Raw genomic sequence first — 18465 nt, 5'->3', positions numbered from 1 at the left:
TTATTTACACAGGTACTTAAAACATGGAATTAAAGCTTAAGTTTAGGAAATCAGGCCTGAAGAATACCAAACACTTCATCTGAAGTGGTATAACCAATACTGTACTGCCAATAAAGCAAATGCATTGTAGTAGGCCACCATCCCCTTCATTTTCTGTAAAATCATAACCTTTTAAGGCACCACACAAAGAGAAACAAAAATATTATTGCTTCAGACCACAGTTACAAGCATGTACCTTACAGAAAAAGGTGGGTGCACAACTTCAAGTGTGCAAAGACAAACAAGTAAAACTTTGTAGCTGCAGCGAAGAACTCCAAATTAAGTGCTGCTGAGCCTTTTGAGAGGGCGCAGATGAATCATGGAAGGAAAAAAAAAAAATGTATGTGTAAGCAGGAAGAGCTGGAGGTGTTAAATAAAAAGTAATTTGAGAAACTACTAGAAATAGAAGTCAGTAACAAGATTCCAGAGGAGGCAGGAAGAAGTAAATTCAGAACCAAATTTTTAAAGGCATGCAAGATACAGCCATACCTGAGAAAGTCTGAGCCAACACATCAACAAAAGCTAAGTGGAAGAACATGCATTTGCAAAAAAATGCTTCCTCCTAGCTATATCACCTGTGACAAGTAAGCTCTAAGGACCTCAGCCAGCACATCTGACCCTTTTCAGGTTTCCACATCTGTGTATGTGTTTGCATTTACTGTGGCAGCACCTGAAGGATAACTGCTTACAAACCAGGCTCCAATGTCACATGTTTGCACAGCACCCACCAAAGCGAGTACCCACAAAGAGATGAAACTAAAGGCAACATAGATCTGCTACCACTTTAGAAGGAGGTATGCTTATGCTGTCTTAGTGACCCCATGGTACAGAAAAATACTTTATTTATAGCATGAATCTCCTACACAAAAGACTAAATGAACAAGTCCTCTCCCTGACATTTCCAGGGGTATACTTTACCCATAAGTCTTCAACCACAGTAAGAATTTTTAGACCGAAATGGTTAAAAACTTGCCAGTAAAGCAGTTTTCAGCAAATGGAAGACCTCCAACTCATCAAACTGGAAGCTCAGAAGCTGGTATTACAGAGAAAACAGCAGTACAGCTGATTAGAAGACACAAAAAATAGTCTGTATACCTCAGGAAATGCTTACAGCTAGTCACTCGGAACAGAAGTATTTGCTGAAATAAGAGCCATAAATAAATCATGTTGCTTAAAGCCAAGTCATATTTCAAGCTAAGTTCAGGTCATACTAAGTCTGTTATCAGTGCTTAACTTTCTACAGCCTGCCACTCAAATTATTTGACTCTTATAAGCATATCTATGCTAATTCATATTAGGCTAGTTTCTTCATTTTACTACGTAGTAGCAAAGGCCTTAAAGTGTTGCTCAAGGTGAAACAGAAAACTAACAGCAGAGCCAATAACAGAACCTGGATTCTGTTATTGCCCCAAGTGCTGTGATTTTAGCATTAGTCAGGCTGGTTCTTCACCTCTGCTGCAGTGAGGTTTTCTAACAGTGGATTACAACTATTGCCAACAGCAGCACACATGGTGTAGAAGTGACTGACTCTGTGGGAAGGCCTTGTGCAACAGAAGAGGACAGTAAGGAAGCCAACACACAGTAGGTAAAATACAAGTTTTTTTTAAAAATCGTTTTCTGTTTTACAAGCAAATGTTTGTACAGAGGTTGGTGGAGCACAAGCAGACAAAATAAGCAAAACACAAGACCAAGGGTGTGTCATATAGATCTGCAGCCAAAACTTAATAAAAGGGCAATAACTGGAGGTATTCACAGCATTGATCAACTACAGGTCTATACCCCCTCCCCCCAATACATGTGTATAACAGGAAAAAGACATCCAGCATCAGCTTTCAAACAGCTAAAATGCCCTCAGAGCTCACTTCCATTTTAATATCTGCACAATTCTAGGTGCAATGGAGCAGAGACAACTGCCACCATTGCATAGCCACCTCTTGCCAACTCTTTGTTGCATGCTGTTCCCAAACAAAAAGCAAAGTCAGGAGCAGAGTGCTATGTATTATTTACATCAGATAAAAAAAAAAAGTTGTAGTGTTTAGTAGTTTAGTTTGTCAACTCTTCAGATTTTCATACAAGAATTTTCTTCCATTGCCTCCTACTTTGAAAACTTCCACTGGCACTCCTCCAAAAAATAAAAAGCCTAACCCTGATGTTATTTGACCTCAAATATAGAAATACATACAGAGAGCAAATGCCAGGTTTGAATCAATTAAACAAAAAGTTAGTTAGCTATGTGTGATGTTAGAGGAAGTGAGAATCTGATAGCTGGCCAGATACAAGAATGAGCGTCCCTCAGTCCTACCTATAGGATTTCAACAACGACTTGTAATCAGTTAACCCTGGCTATTTCTAGCAAAGACTGCCTGACAGCACAGAGCTCCTGCTAACAGCCCACTCATTCCGATTCAAATGGCTAAGCATTTTAACTTCCTTCCTCCTTCCTTCCCCTGGGTTAAACGTGTATTTTCTTTGGATTTGGGAAGACAGACAGACTCATTCCTCGTTACTTAAGTCTCCATTCTGGCATAGAAAGTACTGTCCTGGAGTCAGGAGAGAGCAAACTAGCTGCCAACTGTCCAATGACCCCAAATCACTCTGGTGTGCAGACGGAGGACTTACAGGACTTAGGAGAGCAAGGCTGTAACTCAGAGATACCATCAGGGAAGAGAAGCATGATAGCACACAGTCCTTTTCCAAAGCTTCCCACTTATTGTGGATGCAGCACAGGGACTCCATGATGAAGCACCAGAACAAGGAAAGCAGGAGCACAGACAAAGCATCTCCTCAGCAGTGGGTTTTCAAAAGAACAAAGTCATCTGAAAGCTCAAAAAAAAAAAAAACCAAGATCCCCAGAGCAATAAGCAGAATTGTGCAATTCAAAAACACAGACGTGAATCTTACTTTCAAAGGGCTTTATATTACAAAAAATGTAAGTCACAACGAATGCGAAAAATCCATTCAATGAGGCTTGTTTCCAGTTTGCTAGGAAAGCTACTTTTCTCTTCTTTATTCCCAGCCTACCGCTGAAAACATGATTGCCAAAACAGTGACACCTCGAGCTAGATTTTTAAAATCAAACTTGCTCTGCCAGATCCAGTACTCTGAACTTGTCCAAGTTGTAGAAACAAGCCTTCACAACTCTGCCTCCAAAGTATCTTCCATTTAGATCCACAACAGCTAGAATGGAAACCAAGAACAGGTCAGCAAGCAGAAATTCAATAAAATAAACACTTCTTTAGTTAAACAGTCTAATCGGGGAGACTCTAATCTCTCTACAGAAGTTAACTCCTGTTAACTCCTGTGTGTTCATAGGACACATTTAGTATCCTACCTTTGATGGCAGATTCAACCCTTTCAAACTCTAAAAATATTCTTACAGCTTCATCATCAGGGGCACCAGGAATCTGAAACAAAACAAACCCCCCCCCAAACCCCAGAAATAATTAGAACAGTAACAAAAATACTGTTTTAAATTGCTGTTCTTCGCAAAAGTAGTGAAGAGAACACAATAAAAAGGTTCCAAAAGCACAATACCCAGAGATTTTTGCCCAGTTTCTGACATTAAAAGTTTGTATCTCACAGATATGGAAAATACAGAATCACAACACAGCAAATGACCGTGTGCGATCTTCTAATCTATGCCCCTTCTCTAAAGCAGTAACAAGCCAGTCGTGAGGGCCAAGTGCCGAGCTCACTTTCAGAGCAGCCAAAGAGAGATTATCTCTTACCTCAAAGATGACACATTTCCCAACCTTGCCATATTTTTCGCATTCTTCCTTAGTTTCAACTTCTAGATCTTCATCCACCTCCCCAGCACCTACCATGTTCTGAAAGAGAATAAACCCAACTCACTGGATGTAGTCTGCATGGACAATTACACAGACGGATGCACACAACCGTGACCATGAATACTTCTTTAAGCTTCCATTTACCAGTCAAGAGCCACAGGAGGAGACAGTTCCCTAGTACTAAGGCAAGGTAGCTGTATAATCTAAAGCAGCACCGATTTACAGCTGCAACTTGTATCTCTGAAAGACACGTATTTTCTCCACCACACAAAGCACCATGTAGGTGCAGGCCAGAACCATTTGAACTGTGCAGAGTCATTGTAACAGGAACACAGTTTTAAACGTTACAACCAGTCACATACGCTGCAAATACCAAGACATGTTCCCTTACTCCCAACTTACCCTTAGTAAGACCACTTTAGTTGGGCATTTCAGTATCTCAGTCAAGGGGTTAGAATCCGCTTTCTTGCCTGTTTCTGCTATGAAGATAGAACAGTGAATCATGGAACAATTTAAGATTAAAGCTCATTTAAGCCTTATATGGGAGAGCTTTTATCAGAATCTTACTGTTATCAAACAATGGAATAAAAGCCACAAAATGTAGTTTCATATTGGTGAGGCATTCAGAACTCATAGCTATTTGTAAGGACAATAAGCAAAAAAATCACTGCTATAGAATGTGAATCAAGCTAGAGCACTGACAACATACTATTCCTTTGAGGGAAATAATTCATACATTCAGAATTGTATTCAGAGCCCTTAAGAACTAAAAATCAGATCTCCTGACTTCAAACACTTGTGCTCAGGCAGAGGTGCTGTTCCAGTAAGCCTAGATGTTGTCTCTAGGTCAGGCAACAGCAGGGAAATGAGTGCAATATCATAGAATCATAGAATCGTTTAGGTTGGAAAAGATCTTAAAGATCATCCAGTCCAAGCATTAACCTAACATTACCAAGTCCACCACTAAACCAATTAAAAAAGTACATGATAGGGAGAAAGTCAGCAGAAGCAGAGCAGGATCACCCCTTGAAGAGAAGAGGCTTCCAAACACTAAAGGAGGACAATTGATGGGGAAGGGGAGGGCAAGCTAAAATAATTAATAGAGGACCACTTTAAAAAAAGAAAAGAGCAATAAGTTTCCACAAGAAGGAACTTGACTCATTCTTCCAACTCTATTTTCTGCAGGGACGGATGGTAAGCAAAAAATGCAGGAGCTTCTACTGAGCCTGAACTATTATTTTTCCCTGACCATGTTTCACAAACTTATTGGTGCAGGACAAAATTACCTTTCTCTGCAGAATCGCCAACAATGATCTTGCCACCCCTCTTGCTTGTTTTCTCTACTGACAGTGCTGTGCTCAGTCCCTGTTCATGCTTTCCCAGCCCCTGGCCCTCTCTGAAACCATACTTCTGCATGATTTTATGAGCTACTGTCCCTCTGCAAAGAGAAAAAGCATCAGTTAGTAAAGGTTTCTTACACAAAACATTAACACTGCATTTCTCCTGAGTGCTCAAATACTCTACGTCCTAAAATCTCACTACACAAAGACTGAAAACTCGAGAGCTTCTAAATGACTTTACAACCTAGCAATTTCACAGCACCCTATGAAGATGAAAAGAGTTACCCCTGAATTGCAAATAGAAGAGCTGTCAGAGAAGTTGACTAAATAAAATTGTTCATACTTTTACAAATACAACCCAACTTCCATTAGCACTGCAAGTCAGCATCCTACACTCTATAGAATGGTCTGGGTTGGAAGAAATTTAAAGATCAGCTAGTCAAACCCTCTGTCATGGGCAGGGACATCTTTCACTAGATCAGGTTGCTGACAGCAAATCACGAAACGGATAAGACCAAGGTCTATTTAGTCCAGTTTTTTGTCATTGTCAGTGGCTGGTATCAAAAGCTGGAGAGAAAAGGCAGATTTTGAGTATCTACTTCTCACATTCCACTATCTACTAGTTCAATTCTGGCACAAGCTCCAGAGTACACTGCTTTGGCTAGCCCTTCCTATAACAAATCTGGATATCCTCAGTATTAATTTCAACTTGTCTCATCTTTCTGAATTTTCAGGAACTTATTGAGGCAATGAAGTCCCCAATCTACTTAAATACACCTTTTTTTTTTTTTTGTAAGTACCTTACAAAAAGCACCCCCACTGACAGGTTTTGAAATTCCCACTAAATTAATAGATAGAATCAAAATATATCTACATGTGTTGACATTTCTTTGGAGACCACAGCTAGATATGCCAAGACACAAAAGATATGCCATGGTATAGTAGTCTACACCACAGTAAATATTCTAAGCTCAGTCACCCCCATTGTACCAATACGCATAAAGATTACACAGAAAATGCAGGATCGGTGACTACACGACTATTTTCTAAGCATGCTATATGAAACATACAAAGACGCATTAAAAAAAGGCCAAAAAGTCTGACTACGTAATGCTGGAAGGTTAAAACACTAAGTCACAGAATAAACACTAGCCAATTGTGTGGTCAAAGTAAGGCCGGTTAGGTTGTATTTTTAGCACTTCCTTCAATGAAGTGAAGGCCCCAGTGTACTGCTAACTAGAGGAGGTAACAACCCATAAACCATACTGACTTTGGCTATCCTTTTTCTGGACAACATAAAACAAAAAAACCAAGCAACCCACATTTCTATCAAAAAAATGCATGAAAAATTGTCTCCATAATGGAAATGCAGTGTAATAAAGTAATAAACTACACTTTCATGTCTGCGTTTGTCCTGGATACAGTTTTGACTACACTGAGTCAGCATTTCCACAACACCCGATGTGACTGATAAGAGGACCGTAGCTAACCACTACACCTTTCAAATGAGCTCTCTAAGCTGTTTTTAACTATAAATTTTACTATATTTTGTTGCCACAGTAGTAATAAGCATTACATGCAATGCTAATCCGAGGCAGAAAAATGGACATATTTGCAGCCACAGCTGCTACATTCAAGCAAATATGCTTTGAATTTTTGAACAAACAAAGCAGAGCTGAAATGACTTGCGCACTGGTACGTAGCAAATTTAAGACAAAGCTGGAAAAGAAACCTAGAGGAACTAACACACCATCTGTGTTTTCCTGTATACTACATTAGCTTGGCTTGCACAAGCCATAAACACTTTATACTGGAATGTGGCTTCAGAAGCCGCTTAAAAGCACAGCCTTGCATGCAACCACCTCAAATGCATTTCTCTCAATTGAGTAAATCCACTGCTTTTTCTGTATCCTGCCAGTTAAGACTACATGCGCTCAGACTAACCACATACATGCAATGGGTTGTGTTCTTCTCTACTGACAAACTATTTTAACTTTTGGTTTCCACCACCTTCTAATGCCTTTTTCCACAAAATGTGCACAAAGTCAATCATTTACCCCATGTTAGCAAGGAAAGAGTTGCTAGGTCCCGTGGGGGAACGAGGTCTTTCTGGCTCATCATACACTGGAGGAGGAATAGCTGCTTTGGAAGATGGTGCCCGAGGTCTTGACTCCTCTTCAAATGGAAATGATGCTACAGCTGAAGAAAAGAGACATTTGCTTCTTCACTAAAATACTTTGCATGAATTACCTACTTGTTATGAACACTAGAGTGCTATGCCTTCAATCTAACTCATTTACAGACAGCTCTTCATCTGCAAGTTGTACTTTATTCTGCTTTAATACTAACAAACTACAAAACACAGTCTTCCACACAAGTCCAAACCAGAAAAGTGTTTACTTTGCACGTGCTGGTTTAACATTCCCTTACATCTCTCTCTTGGAAACAAGTTTTGAGTTGAGTTATTCTGGATTTTCCTCACTAGATATAGAGCGAGTTTACATCCACAGGTCTATAATGTATTTATTAAGCTCTTATCAAATGGAGAAAAGAAACATTAAGAGGCCACCTGCACTACAATGAGTTTATCCAGACAGAGGGCAAGCAAACTTAAAAGCCCTATTCATCAGGAACAGAATTATGACAAAAATGGATCAATGCACACAGCCTGGGGCCTGAGGACTGTAAAGAAAAGTACACTGTACGTTTACACAAAAGAGTAATCAGTCTATTAAAAAGAATGAATGCAACTTGAAGCAAAGATTTTACACAATCTTAAGAGATCTCACTGACAATTTCTGAAATGCAACTTTCCTGGGGAATGGATCTCTCTCTCTCTCTCTCGATATTTCAATCAAACTGATTATATTATTAAACTACCTTCGACTGACAAATCAAATGGCAAAATGTAAAAAAAAAAAGCCTACAGAACACTAAAGTAAATAGGCAGAACAGACTTTTGACTGTAGTTATGGACTTTTAGACTGACTTCATATTAGATTATTTTCTTCTGAACTAGTATCTTACCAAATAAAATGTCAGACGTGAAGTTTGAGAATGTCATATGAGGAAAAAGCTCCCTATTTAAGCAGCAGATGGACTGGACTATGGGACTTCTGCTACAGCAATATTTTCTCAGGTTTTTCCAGCCTAGCTTTGAGCATCAAGTAACAAGCCATACAAAGGTTTCCTTGTGAGATCATGTCACATTTTGAAAGCTCTCCCCCTCAGGATATTCCTACCATTTCCAGCCTATATTTACTTTTCCTTGACACCACTCAATTGCTCTTAATTATTTACTCAAAACAATCTCTTTCTGTTTTTAATGTTTACACACTTCAAATATTTTCACTATTATATCATTCACTTACTCTGCCAAGCTTCATTTTTTTTTTTTAATTTGAATCTTCTCATAAATAAAATTAGGACTCCCAAAGGAAAGTTTGTGTGTTTAAGATTCTTTTTTCTTACTATTTTTAACATACACAACATACTGTTCATTATTTTCATTTAAAAATTTAAGACAATTAGACATGCAAAAAAGGGAACAGTTTTGTTCTCATAGCAAGGTTATGCCATCTAGTGGACAACTCCAATCTTCAAGCTATCTTCATTGAGGGAAACCCTAGGGCACACACATCTCTAGCAGACACTGTATCCCTCAAAAACCTACAAAATTCTGTCTGCAGTGCAAAATCCCTTCAGAGAAGTTATTCATGAAGTACTGCCTAAAGCAAAGGGTAATGGAAAAATTCCCTCTCCATGCTGTGGAGGTTTCTAGTCTACCCAGAGAAATCCGTCTGCAACATTTCTTCTTTCACATCAGAAATGAGTAACTGAACATGGTTATAACAGACCAGCTTGCCAAACCACTTCTCTAGCAATACAGGAAGAATCCTTTAGAACAGAAATGCAAAGCACAGTAGTATCGCAGGTTCCCCACAGCTGCCCCCCATCAACAAAGAACTAGTGCAAGTTCTTCTGCCACACAGAATCATATGGGAAGAGCGGCAGGACGGCTTAACTGAATAGAAGGATGAGTGAGAAATAAATACCACTGCGAGGTTTTAGAGAACAGGATTTTGGTGTGCTTACGTTCTTTGTCCTTCTCAACAAGAGAAGTGGGTGGTGCAATGGCGGCTCCTCCCATACCTATGAGCAAAAGGGAAGACAACACATTCATATGATTAGGTTCTGCTGCTTGGAATAGCTTCACTGAATCTTAATACAGCTGCTGGCTCCTTACCAGCCAATTCTTAACATACATCACTCTCAACAGAAAAGTAGCAAGAGAGCAGTCTGAAATGTTTCAACAGTGGTGAACTAGAAATGAATGAAAAGCACATCTAGGGAGGCAACATCAAACTGCAGGGATGTACTACATATGGTGTCTATCATAAACATGTTTCATAAGATTTCAAAATTAAAGACTGCATGAAACAATCTTCAGTTCTAAAACTGCTCAATTAAACCAAATGAAAAAGTGTGTTCAGGATTAACTACACTTTCATAAGAGTAAAGTACAAAGCCCCTTCCATATTTAAACAAGCAATATATTAATGCAGTCTCAAACTTCCAAGGCAAATATTTTAAATGTCACATCTGAAATTTTCTTTTCTAAAATAAAACCAGACCTGAATTATTTACTGCAACTTTGCTGTGAAAGAGAACAATGTTTAATTTTGTTTGTGCAAAGACCTATCTCATCACCCAGATCCACATTTTGCTAACTAGTTCTAAGGGCATTCAAATAACAAATGCAGGAATGGTAAGCTTTTATAGTGAAAACTCAACAGTTACTCTCACAGCTTGATTTTACCTCACGCCTCACCCCTTTCCTGGAACCTACACCACACAGAAACTTAAAACAGGTATCTGCAAACTAATGTAAAAAGAGGTCTTTCCACAAATAATTTAGCTGCAATCTCCCTCCACAGAAAGAATTCTTCTGCATTACAACAGTTATGATGTAATAAAATGCTATGTTTATTCTAAAGGCTCAGAAATAACAGTATACTTCTCAGCCAAGAAAAGAGAAATACAGAATCCATGACACAGGAACAGGATTGTGAATCCCGCCCCCCCTCTTCTCTCTTCCCATAAAACCAATAAACAGCTCCCTTACTTCTTTTTCGTCTCTCCCTTTCATAATCTTCATCTTCATCAGAATCTGGATCTGGTCTTCTTGAAAACCCACTGGCTTCATGTCTGTCTTTACGTCTTCTAGGAGACACAGTAAGTTAGTATAAGAAACCATCAATGTTAACTCTTTGCTTTAATTTGTGGTATCACCTTTGCAGTGTGAATTATACTGCTACGCTCTAATTGGCATTTTATAATGTTTTCCATGAAGGTGTAAGTAAACACCTTTAAGTTTTGTTTCTTTGCTTTTATCCTCATGGAGTACTTTTTCTAAAATATAAGATGATCCAAAGCAAGATCATTTTCCACTCACAAGTCAGCCAAGGAGAATGTATGGAAATGAGGAATCATTTGAACAAATCTAGTCCAAACCAACTACAGTGGAAGAGGTATTGGATGGAATCGATAGGAAGGCAGAGACATTAATCAATCACCCTGCTTTGAACAGAATCCCTTTCAAATTCAACATCACAGGCTACACAGAGTATTATCACTTACTCAGTCAATTAAAAAAAGTCATCACGCTTAAATAATCAGATTATTGAGAAGCTAGCTTGGCAACTAAAATAAGATTTAAGCAAATCTATTAAAACTTTTAACATTTAGCTGAGAATCCAAGAATTGTTTGCACTTTGACTGTTATTTATTGTGATCACGAAATTACTCGTTTTAATACTTTAGACAAAGGGAAAGTATTTTTCCTAAAAAGTTAAGAGCACAGCTTGGGGCATAAATCAGAACTCATTCCCAGCACAGCCATCAAAACTGTGCTACAGGATGCTAAAGCCAGCACTACTATGGAACCAGACAAAATTTCTGAATCTCTACACTGAATTTAAAATAAATATACACTGTTCAAACACCCAGATCATCACAAAGCATACATCCGATGCAGGTTTGGCTGAGATTGCTTCCCCAGTTTTACAGCAGACTGTGTTACGTACTTTTCACTTCCTCTCTCTAATGTTATTCATTAAGACTAGCCTCTTGGCCCGCATACAACAAGTGCAAGCATGACTAAATAGCAATCAATGCTGAAGCTGTGGAAATGACAGCGCAGATTTGAGATCTTGCATGTTAGTATGAAAGAGCCTCAGGCATTCCTCCACCACCAGAACAATGAAGACATAACCAAGAGAAGACAGAGACTACAAATGACTACAATACTGATTTCCACAATCTAACCAGGGCAAAAGAATATCCCTCTTGTAATTCCATAGAAATTAGATGATTCATACCGTCATGAAGCTGGCTTATTAATTTCACTTAAAATAAGCAAATATAATCTTACTGCCTGACTGGCAGATGTTTTACCACCTATTGCAATGGGACACTGAATCTGCATTCAACTTCTTTAATATGATGAGAGAGATTTCCCTTCCAGGGAAAGGGCATTAAGGTAGTATTTTCATTTGTCTAGAGATAAAAGAGTAATTAAATACACAATAAACTTAAACTGAATGCAGAATACTAAAAAAGAAAATGCAACTATGCCTCTCAAAGGCTGTGCTAGCTACATCTTTAAAACTGAACACATTCATGTATTAGTTTGTAGTATTTAAAAGCAGAAAGGATGGTTTATCATTGAGTGTTGAAAGGTATTTCTGTAGTCAGGTTATACTGACAACAAATACTCTAAAACACCTGCAAGGTCAAAGTCTGATAATGATGCATGAAGTACCCTAACACTGCTGCTACTACTGAAATAAAGTAAATGTAGAAACACTTGATACATCTTCCAGCCAAAGAGGCTGTAAACATGATAAATCCTCTAATTTTTAGAGTGTTAGGTGATTTTAGCAAGAGCATTAAAATATATTAATTAAAACATTGCGCTTGTTTCTACAAGCATAGAGTATTCTTCACAAAACCTTGAAGACTTTCCCTGAAACTGTTTAGAGCGATAAAACTAAACAAATTGATGTGTCTCTTTATATAATTGTCAATATGTCATGAGTTCAAACAAAAGCCTTACTTCTCTCTTTCTTCAATCTCCTTTTGCCTCTCCAGCTCACGCTGCCTCTGCCGTTCCTCTCTCTGACGTTTTACCACTTTTTCATAGTCATTCGGAAACATGGGATCATACTCATCTGCCAAAGGAATCAACACATCTCCCGCAGAAAAACCACTGGGTACAGGATCCTTAAAAAAGAAAAAGGATTTTTTTCAGCTGAGATCTGAAAACAACATCCAGTTGCAAACCAAGAATTTAACATTTCCTTCTCACTCTCAACAACACAAAACTCAATTCCTGCCTTCTAATGGCAGGTAATATCCTAATCCCACTGGTACTAGAAGAAGTCTTTGCTTTACTTAAAACTAACATTTCACCCAGTCTCACACTATCTCAAATTTTTCCCACGAAGAAAGAATTACCGCCGCCCACTCCCCCTGCCAAAAACAAAGCAGCAGCAAATCAATGCAGACAAGAATTTTTCAAAACCCATTAATTCATTATTAGAAGTATTATGGTATCTTGCTGTTACAACCATCTGCAAGGGGTCCTCCCACACAATCTCATCAGTCTTTTTCATCATCTGCTATTAATAAAACACCGACAGAGGTGCACATACTGTTCTTCTCTCATCTGAAAGAACTATTTCAGAACCATCACCTTTGAAAAAGTTTCAGGGAGAAAACTTCTTTTGATTCCCTACCACAAGAAATCCATTTTAAAAATAAATGAAAAGCCACCTAACCTTTTAAGTTGATTGTTATACAGGTCCAGTTCCAACACTGGTGCAATTATAATTATATTCATTATTTACCTGACCAAACTGCTATCTTGCAAAGTACTTTGAAGCTGTCCAGGAGAAATATGCTATGAACACTGTTTTATTTTAACTGCACATTAACCTTGGTAATTCCATGTTGTATCACATGGAAGTCTGTATAAAGTTGAAACATTCATTAATTAAAGAACCTCTGAGCAGAGGAAATCAATTTCAGAAAATGATCACTTCTTTGACCACTAGGAAAGGTGATGAAAAAATAAAAATACAGACTGCAGTCAAAGAATTCCAATTTCAAAACATTTGTTAAACAGATGGACTTTTTAGCTGCCTTGGTCTTACCTTTAACCCAGCTGCTACATGAGGTGGTGTGTCCACAATCTGTCTGTCATCAGAAGAGCTACCTCGTTTCAGGTCAATCACTGGAGCAAGGACTGTTGTTTGTTTTGTTCTCTGACTCTGAAAAAAATCACCAAAACACAAAATGTCTAAAAAAGATAACAAAATAGTTTTCTAAAAAGCAGCTTTCTTTATATACTTGCAGCTGGTATCTCCAATTTTTTTTTTTTAAAAAGGATGAAAACTACTGTCTCAAATGCTTCACTGTGCAAAGCTCAATACATAATTTCTTTTCAGATTATCAGCGTACAGTAATTCTCAACATTTCTAATGAACCTTGACATGGATAACTTAGTTTATGCATTATTTTAGCAGTGGCAAAGGCCACTCAGTTCCGAGACGGATGCTTGCCAACTATGGTTAAAGAGCCACTACATAAACACAGATCTGATGCCAACATTTCAAAGAAGGCTTTGGCGAAACCAGTGGATACCTTCCGTTTCTTAAGCAAGTGAGATTAGACTTTGCTTGTGTGTGCACTAGAACACACAGTGGTAGGTGAATAGTCCTAGGTTTGGACTAGGACCAGAAACACACATTAAAAATTCAGATGATCTCTTCAGACTGGTTTTTTTTTAAGTGGCTCTGACTTATTCCAAAGATCTACTGTTCTTCATATTTTATCATGTGATAAAACTTATTAATCTATTCTGAACTCTGAATTTTCGAATCCTATTCTATTCTTCTATTAATCTATGCATACACTGCATATCAGTTACATAGACAAAGAATATATCTAATATAGTAGCCATTTAGATTTCATCCATGCACGTTGTTCCAATTATCAACTAAATCCTGCCCTCAATTTTAGCAGCATAAATCAGGAGTAATTCCAGTGAAAAAATGCTGTGCCTGCTTAAGTATTCAGTATCTATGCTACCACTTCTTCTTTAATTAATTAATTTCTTACTTTAGAACCTACACACTACAAAGAACACATGTCCTGCCTGAACCAAAATACCAATACTGCTTAAAGAAAAATGGTGAAATACTGTAGCGACAAAAAGAAAACGGCTCTGTCACAGTTCAAGCTCAAGGAATTAGTTTGCACTCCCTTTCATGTACACTGGAAATACTTTCTGCAAAAATTTCTAATGCACAACGATTTGCACTTTAGCACCAAAAGCCTTTTGAATACCAAGCACAAAATTATGCAAACATGTAAATAACAACTGATGCAAAATGCCAAGAATGACCAACAACTGGTACTGCCAACTGTTAATCGCAGAATGACTCTTACTTACCTAAAAAAAAAGCAGCTTAATCTCATTATCTTTAAAGTTAGATTTTAACATCAGCTTTTTGGCTCTGCTAGTTCAAAGATCTGAGGCTTGCAGCACACACATCAGTTCTTCATTCAATTTTCATTTTGCAAGACTTCCTCTAACAGATTTCAAGAAACATACATCTTGCCTTTTCCCTCCTCGATTTTGCTAGGCTCCTCGCTACAAACTCAGAGACAAATCCTAGCAAATATATGCCAAATGGGTATTCTAAGGCCACAAACTTTCCTCAGTGCTCTGAACACAAAAGAAGTTTGAATAATAGAAAGCAAAAATACAAAGGGACCATACCTTTGCTTGTGTAAGAGCTGCTTTCTTCACCTGCAATTGAGACTGTAGTAGTTTGAAATTTTTGGACCAGCCTTCTGTTTTAGAATCACTGGTCTCAACTCCCAAGTCATCGTAAAGTGACATTTTCTCTTCAATTTAAAACTAAAAGACCAAAGAAAAAAATCCAGATGACATATAACAAACCTATGTCCAGGACTTATTTGCTACTAGTTTGGCTATGTTTATACACTGTATTTTATATATCTTTTTTTCAAAGCCAGAGAAAATTCATAGCAATAACATTTTTCTGGTTAGTAGCAGATACACATGACTACAATAACGCTGTTTAAAAATAACTGTTTGAAAGGTAATGAATACTGTTCAAATGTTAACAGGTGTTGGAAACTACCTAAAATTACATTTGGAGCATTAGACATCAATCATTTCAGGCTCTGAAGAAGTTACGCTGTAGTCTACACTGGTATTTTGAGGTTCACAAAGAAATTCAACAGTAAGTATCACACAAGCCTCAAGACTTCCAAATCAAACACAAAGGAATTATTGTCTCTGCTGACCTTAAAAACTAGCCACACAAATATATCAACATTCCAATCATCATCTTAAATTTCACTATTTTTTTCCATTACTGTAAAGGAATATCTTTCTTATACTAAATATACTTGCCAGGATATTATTAAGCAACTATTTCCACAACACTTAAAGGCCTCTCAAATACATAGAACATATATATGCACACACACGCATATATATAAAATTAGCTAGGTAACAACATCAATAACATGACACGTAATGTACCAGTCTGTCTGATACTGCACCTGACATGAACGGAAGAAGAGAAAATTTGAGTGTAGGGAGAGGTCTATCACCTGTGGGACAACCTGTAAGCTCATTATTTAGTCTCTGACAGGCCTGGATTACACTGTCTCCACCCAAAAACTTTAACTTCTTAATTTACTGCAGGATCAAACATGACTGTTTAATGGTCTGCAGGGAAAGCTTCTAGACCCATCAGCAAGACCTTGATCCCACAGATTTGACAGATACATGTATTTGAGGGAACCTGCCCACCATACAGGACATGACTGTTGCTATAAATAAAACTTATACACATTTAAAGCTATGGAAAAAGTCTCAGATGCAGCAGACAGCAACTATATTACAACTCCAAAAGGTGGCAAGCCCAGGAAAAATTTTTAAAAAAACCAACAATTTAAACCTGCAGTGGAGTATGAATAACCAGGGCCCCACAGAACAGAGCTGACAGCAAGAAAATGGAAGAAGTTGCATTCATTGGAGATTATTACACATGTGGGTACAGGGAATGAAACATATAGGGGAACATTATAACGCACATAGGAACAGGATGAGGTCAAGGCACTACAACAACTCCCACCTGCCACGGGGGAGTGAAGTTTACACAGCAGGAGTGCAGCTATTTTGGGGCAGATACGATGCACTTCGGGTACGTTGTGCTACGCCTATGGATACAGGGAGGGTGCTGCCATCGCGGGAAAGGGACTTCGTGCCTCAGCGCCTGGAGGGGAGGGGGGGCACCGCAGCCGGCTTGGCACAAGGGAGCAAAGCAGAGGGGCTGTACCCCCACCAACAGAAAGAGCGGGCCCTTATTTCCGTCCCCCGCGCGGACTGAGGGGGCCGAGGCCTGGGACGCAGATGGGCGGCGCAGCGGGGGCTGAGGGGGCCCCGGCCCCCCCCGCTCCACTCCACACCGCCCTAGACCCCTCCGAGAGGGGACAGCCGCCCGCCGCCCGCTCCGCCCTGCCTCCCCACACCCCCCCGGAGCCCGGGACGGCCTCCCCGGGCAGGCGCGGCCGGCCGGGGCCCGCCGCCCGCCGCTCACCCGTCACCGCGCCGCCGCCGCCATGAGCCGGCCGCTGAGGCCGCCGGGAAGGCTCGCCGCGCACGGCGCCCGCGCCTGCGCACTGCCGCCCGCCCGCCCCGCTCGGCCAATGGGCGCCGAGGCAGCGCCGCCCGCCATTGTACCGCCCCCTGGCGGCGGGCGGAAGGCGCGGCAGCCCTTCTGCCTTCTCCCCCCTCCGCCCGCTCCGCCCAGCGCGCACCAGTGCGGTACTGGGCAGGGGCCCCCGCGTCCCGCCCCCCTCGCCGGCAGCTGCGGAGAGGAGGGAACGGAGGAACCGCTCGGATTCCTGACCGTCCCCTGCACTTGGAGCCCTAAATAAGGTGCCAGACCCACAGCTGAGCTCCCTTTTACCCGCCTGGTGCAGCGGGGCCGGGCCCTGCCCTGTCAGCACCTGAGGCCTCCTGCACCTGAGGCCTCCTGCACCTGAGGCCTCCTGCACCTCAGGCTTCCTGCACCTCAGGCTTCCTGCACCTGAGGCCTCCTGCACCTCGGACGTCCTGCACCTCGGATGTCCTACACCTTGGACTTCCTAGCACGTTGTTTTGGCAGGCAGGACAGGGCAGGATGCAGCAAAGTGGGCTATGGGGATGGATTCTGTGAGAGCAGGAAGATGACAGCAAACTGCACACAAGGGTTTTCATCACAGGTGTGAAGTTTGGGCTGCCGGCTTCCTCGGTCCCAAAGAAACCCTAATTCCTTTTGGTTTTCACAGTGCATATCCAGCATAATCGGCACTCCGAGTGAGCTTTGTTTCCCTCCTGACGCTGGGAATCCAGTCCCTGATGTGCCTTGGGGGTCCTGCAATGGGGTGAGACCACGATGCTGACAGGGTCTGGGGTCCCCCACAATCGGGATAATCCCGGAGTTTTGAGTCCTGTGCAGTGGTGGTGGATCACAGACCCGCTCTGGAGGAGCTGCCGGTTGAGCTGGATGAGCTGGGAGTCATTCATCTGACTGCATGTGGTGTTCAGCAGGTCTCTGTAATGATCCCTGCAGTAACCCTTTTAAAGGTGCACGAAACCATGGAAATAGAGACAAACAACAATAAACACAAAGTAAAATTTATTTTGGCAGGATAGTTTAATGCCAAACAGCAAATACTGTGCTCCATATATCTCACATAAAGACAGCCAGTTCAAACCCCAGTGGCAACAGCAATAACAAACCCCACGTTAGTTCTGCACTCAGAATTTGAAAGGTTGTTAAGAGCCATCAGGGCTTTTCAGGTTTAAAAGCCTGTGTTGCTGCTGAGGAGCGAAGAAATAGTCTTTATAGCTGAATTGTGAGGTTTTTGGGAAACAGAGTTGAGCATAGAGATACTTCCTTGCAATATGATGAGCTGCCACTGACCCGTATTTAGTTGGAGCTATACTGGAGTTTCAAGCAGATTTAGGAATTCGATCGGCAGAGGGCAGAACTGTATTTATGCCCAACACTGTATTTTCCCTGTGTGTTAAATTACAATTCTCTATACTGTATTTCTAACTCCTTAAGGAATCTGTGGTAGCTTATTGAATGAGTAATCTGGCAGCTTGTCTCCTTGGGCATTCAGCATTTCCAATTACTTACCAA

At 40.3% G+C, this 18465-nt stretch overlaps 1 protein-coding gene across 4 annotated transcripts; it reads right to left on the bottom strand.

Moving 5' to 3' along the window:
* Window positions 1–1962: 1962 nt before the first annotated feature.
* On the bottom strand, window positions 1963–16911 carry RBM17 (RNA binding motif protein 17). Of its 4 annotated transcripts, none has more exons than XM_075713754.1 (12): window positions 16873–16911; window positions 15015–15155; window positions 13384–13500; window positions 12285–12451; window positions 10293–10390; window positions 9263–9319; window positions 7225–7366; window positions 5114–5265; window positions 4230–4306; window positions 3768–3866; window positions 3371–3443; window positions 1963–3216 (listed from the first exon to the last, which is right to left on the bottom strand). In XM_075713754.1, exons 2-12 carry the CDS (start codon window positions 15135–15137, stop codon window positions 3113–3115), a joined length of 1209 nt encoding a protein of 402 aa, XP_075569869.1. In that variant the 5' UTR covers window positions 15138–15155; window positions 16873–16911; the 3' UTR covers window positions 1963–3112. The 4 variants fall into 4 exon arrangements, with proteins under 4 accessions (XP_075569869.1, XP_075569885.1, XP_075569894.1 ...); XM_075713770.1 differs by having other exon boundaries at window positions 4230–4303; XM_075713779.1 differs by having other exon boundaries at window positions 10293–10387.
* Window positions 16912–18465: the final 1554 nt, after the last annotated feature.

Source organism: Pelecanus crispus, chromosome 1, assembly GCF_030463565.1.
Source record: "Pelecanus crispus isolate bPelCri1 chromosome 1, bPelCri1.pri, whole genome shotgun sequence".
Classification (NCBI taxonomy): Eukaryota; Metazoa; Chordata; class Aves; order Pelecaniformes; family Pelecanidae; genus Pelecanus; species Pelecanus crispus.
The sequence above is the reverse complement of the archived record's forward strand: the minus strand, read 5'-3'. Positions and strand labels throughout refer to the sequence as shown.

Excerpts from the sequence above, each read along its gene's own strand:
- RBM17 (XM_075713754.1), bottom strand. The coding sequence starts at position 15,137 with ATGTCACTTTACGATGACTTGGGAGTTGAGACCAGTGATTCTAAAACA. Across the intron at positions 12,452-13,383 it reads ATGTAGCAGCTGGGTTAAAG|GATCCTGTACCCAGTGGTTT; the intron begins GTAAGACCAAGG and ends TTCTTTTTTAAG. Across the intron at positions 4,307-5,113 it reads TGGCGATTCTGCAGAGAAAG|CAGAAACAGGCAAGAAAGCG; the intron begins GTAATTTTGTCC and ends CTATCTTCATAG.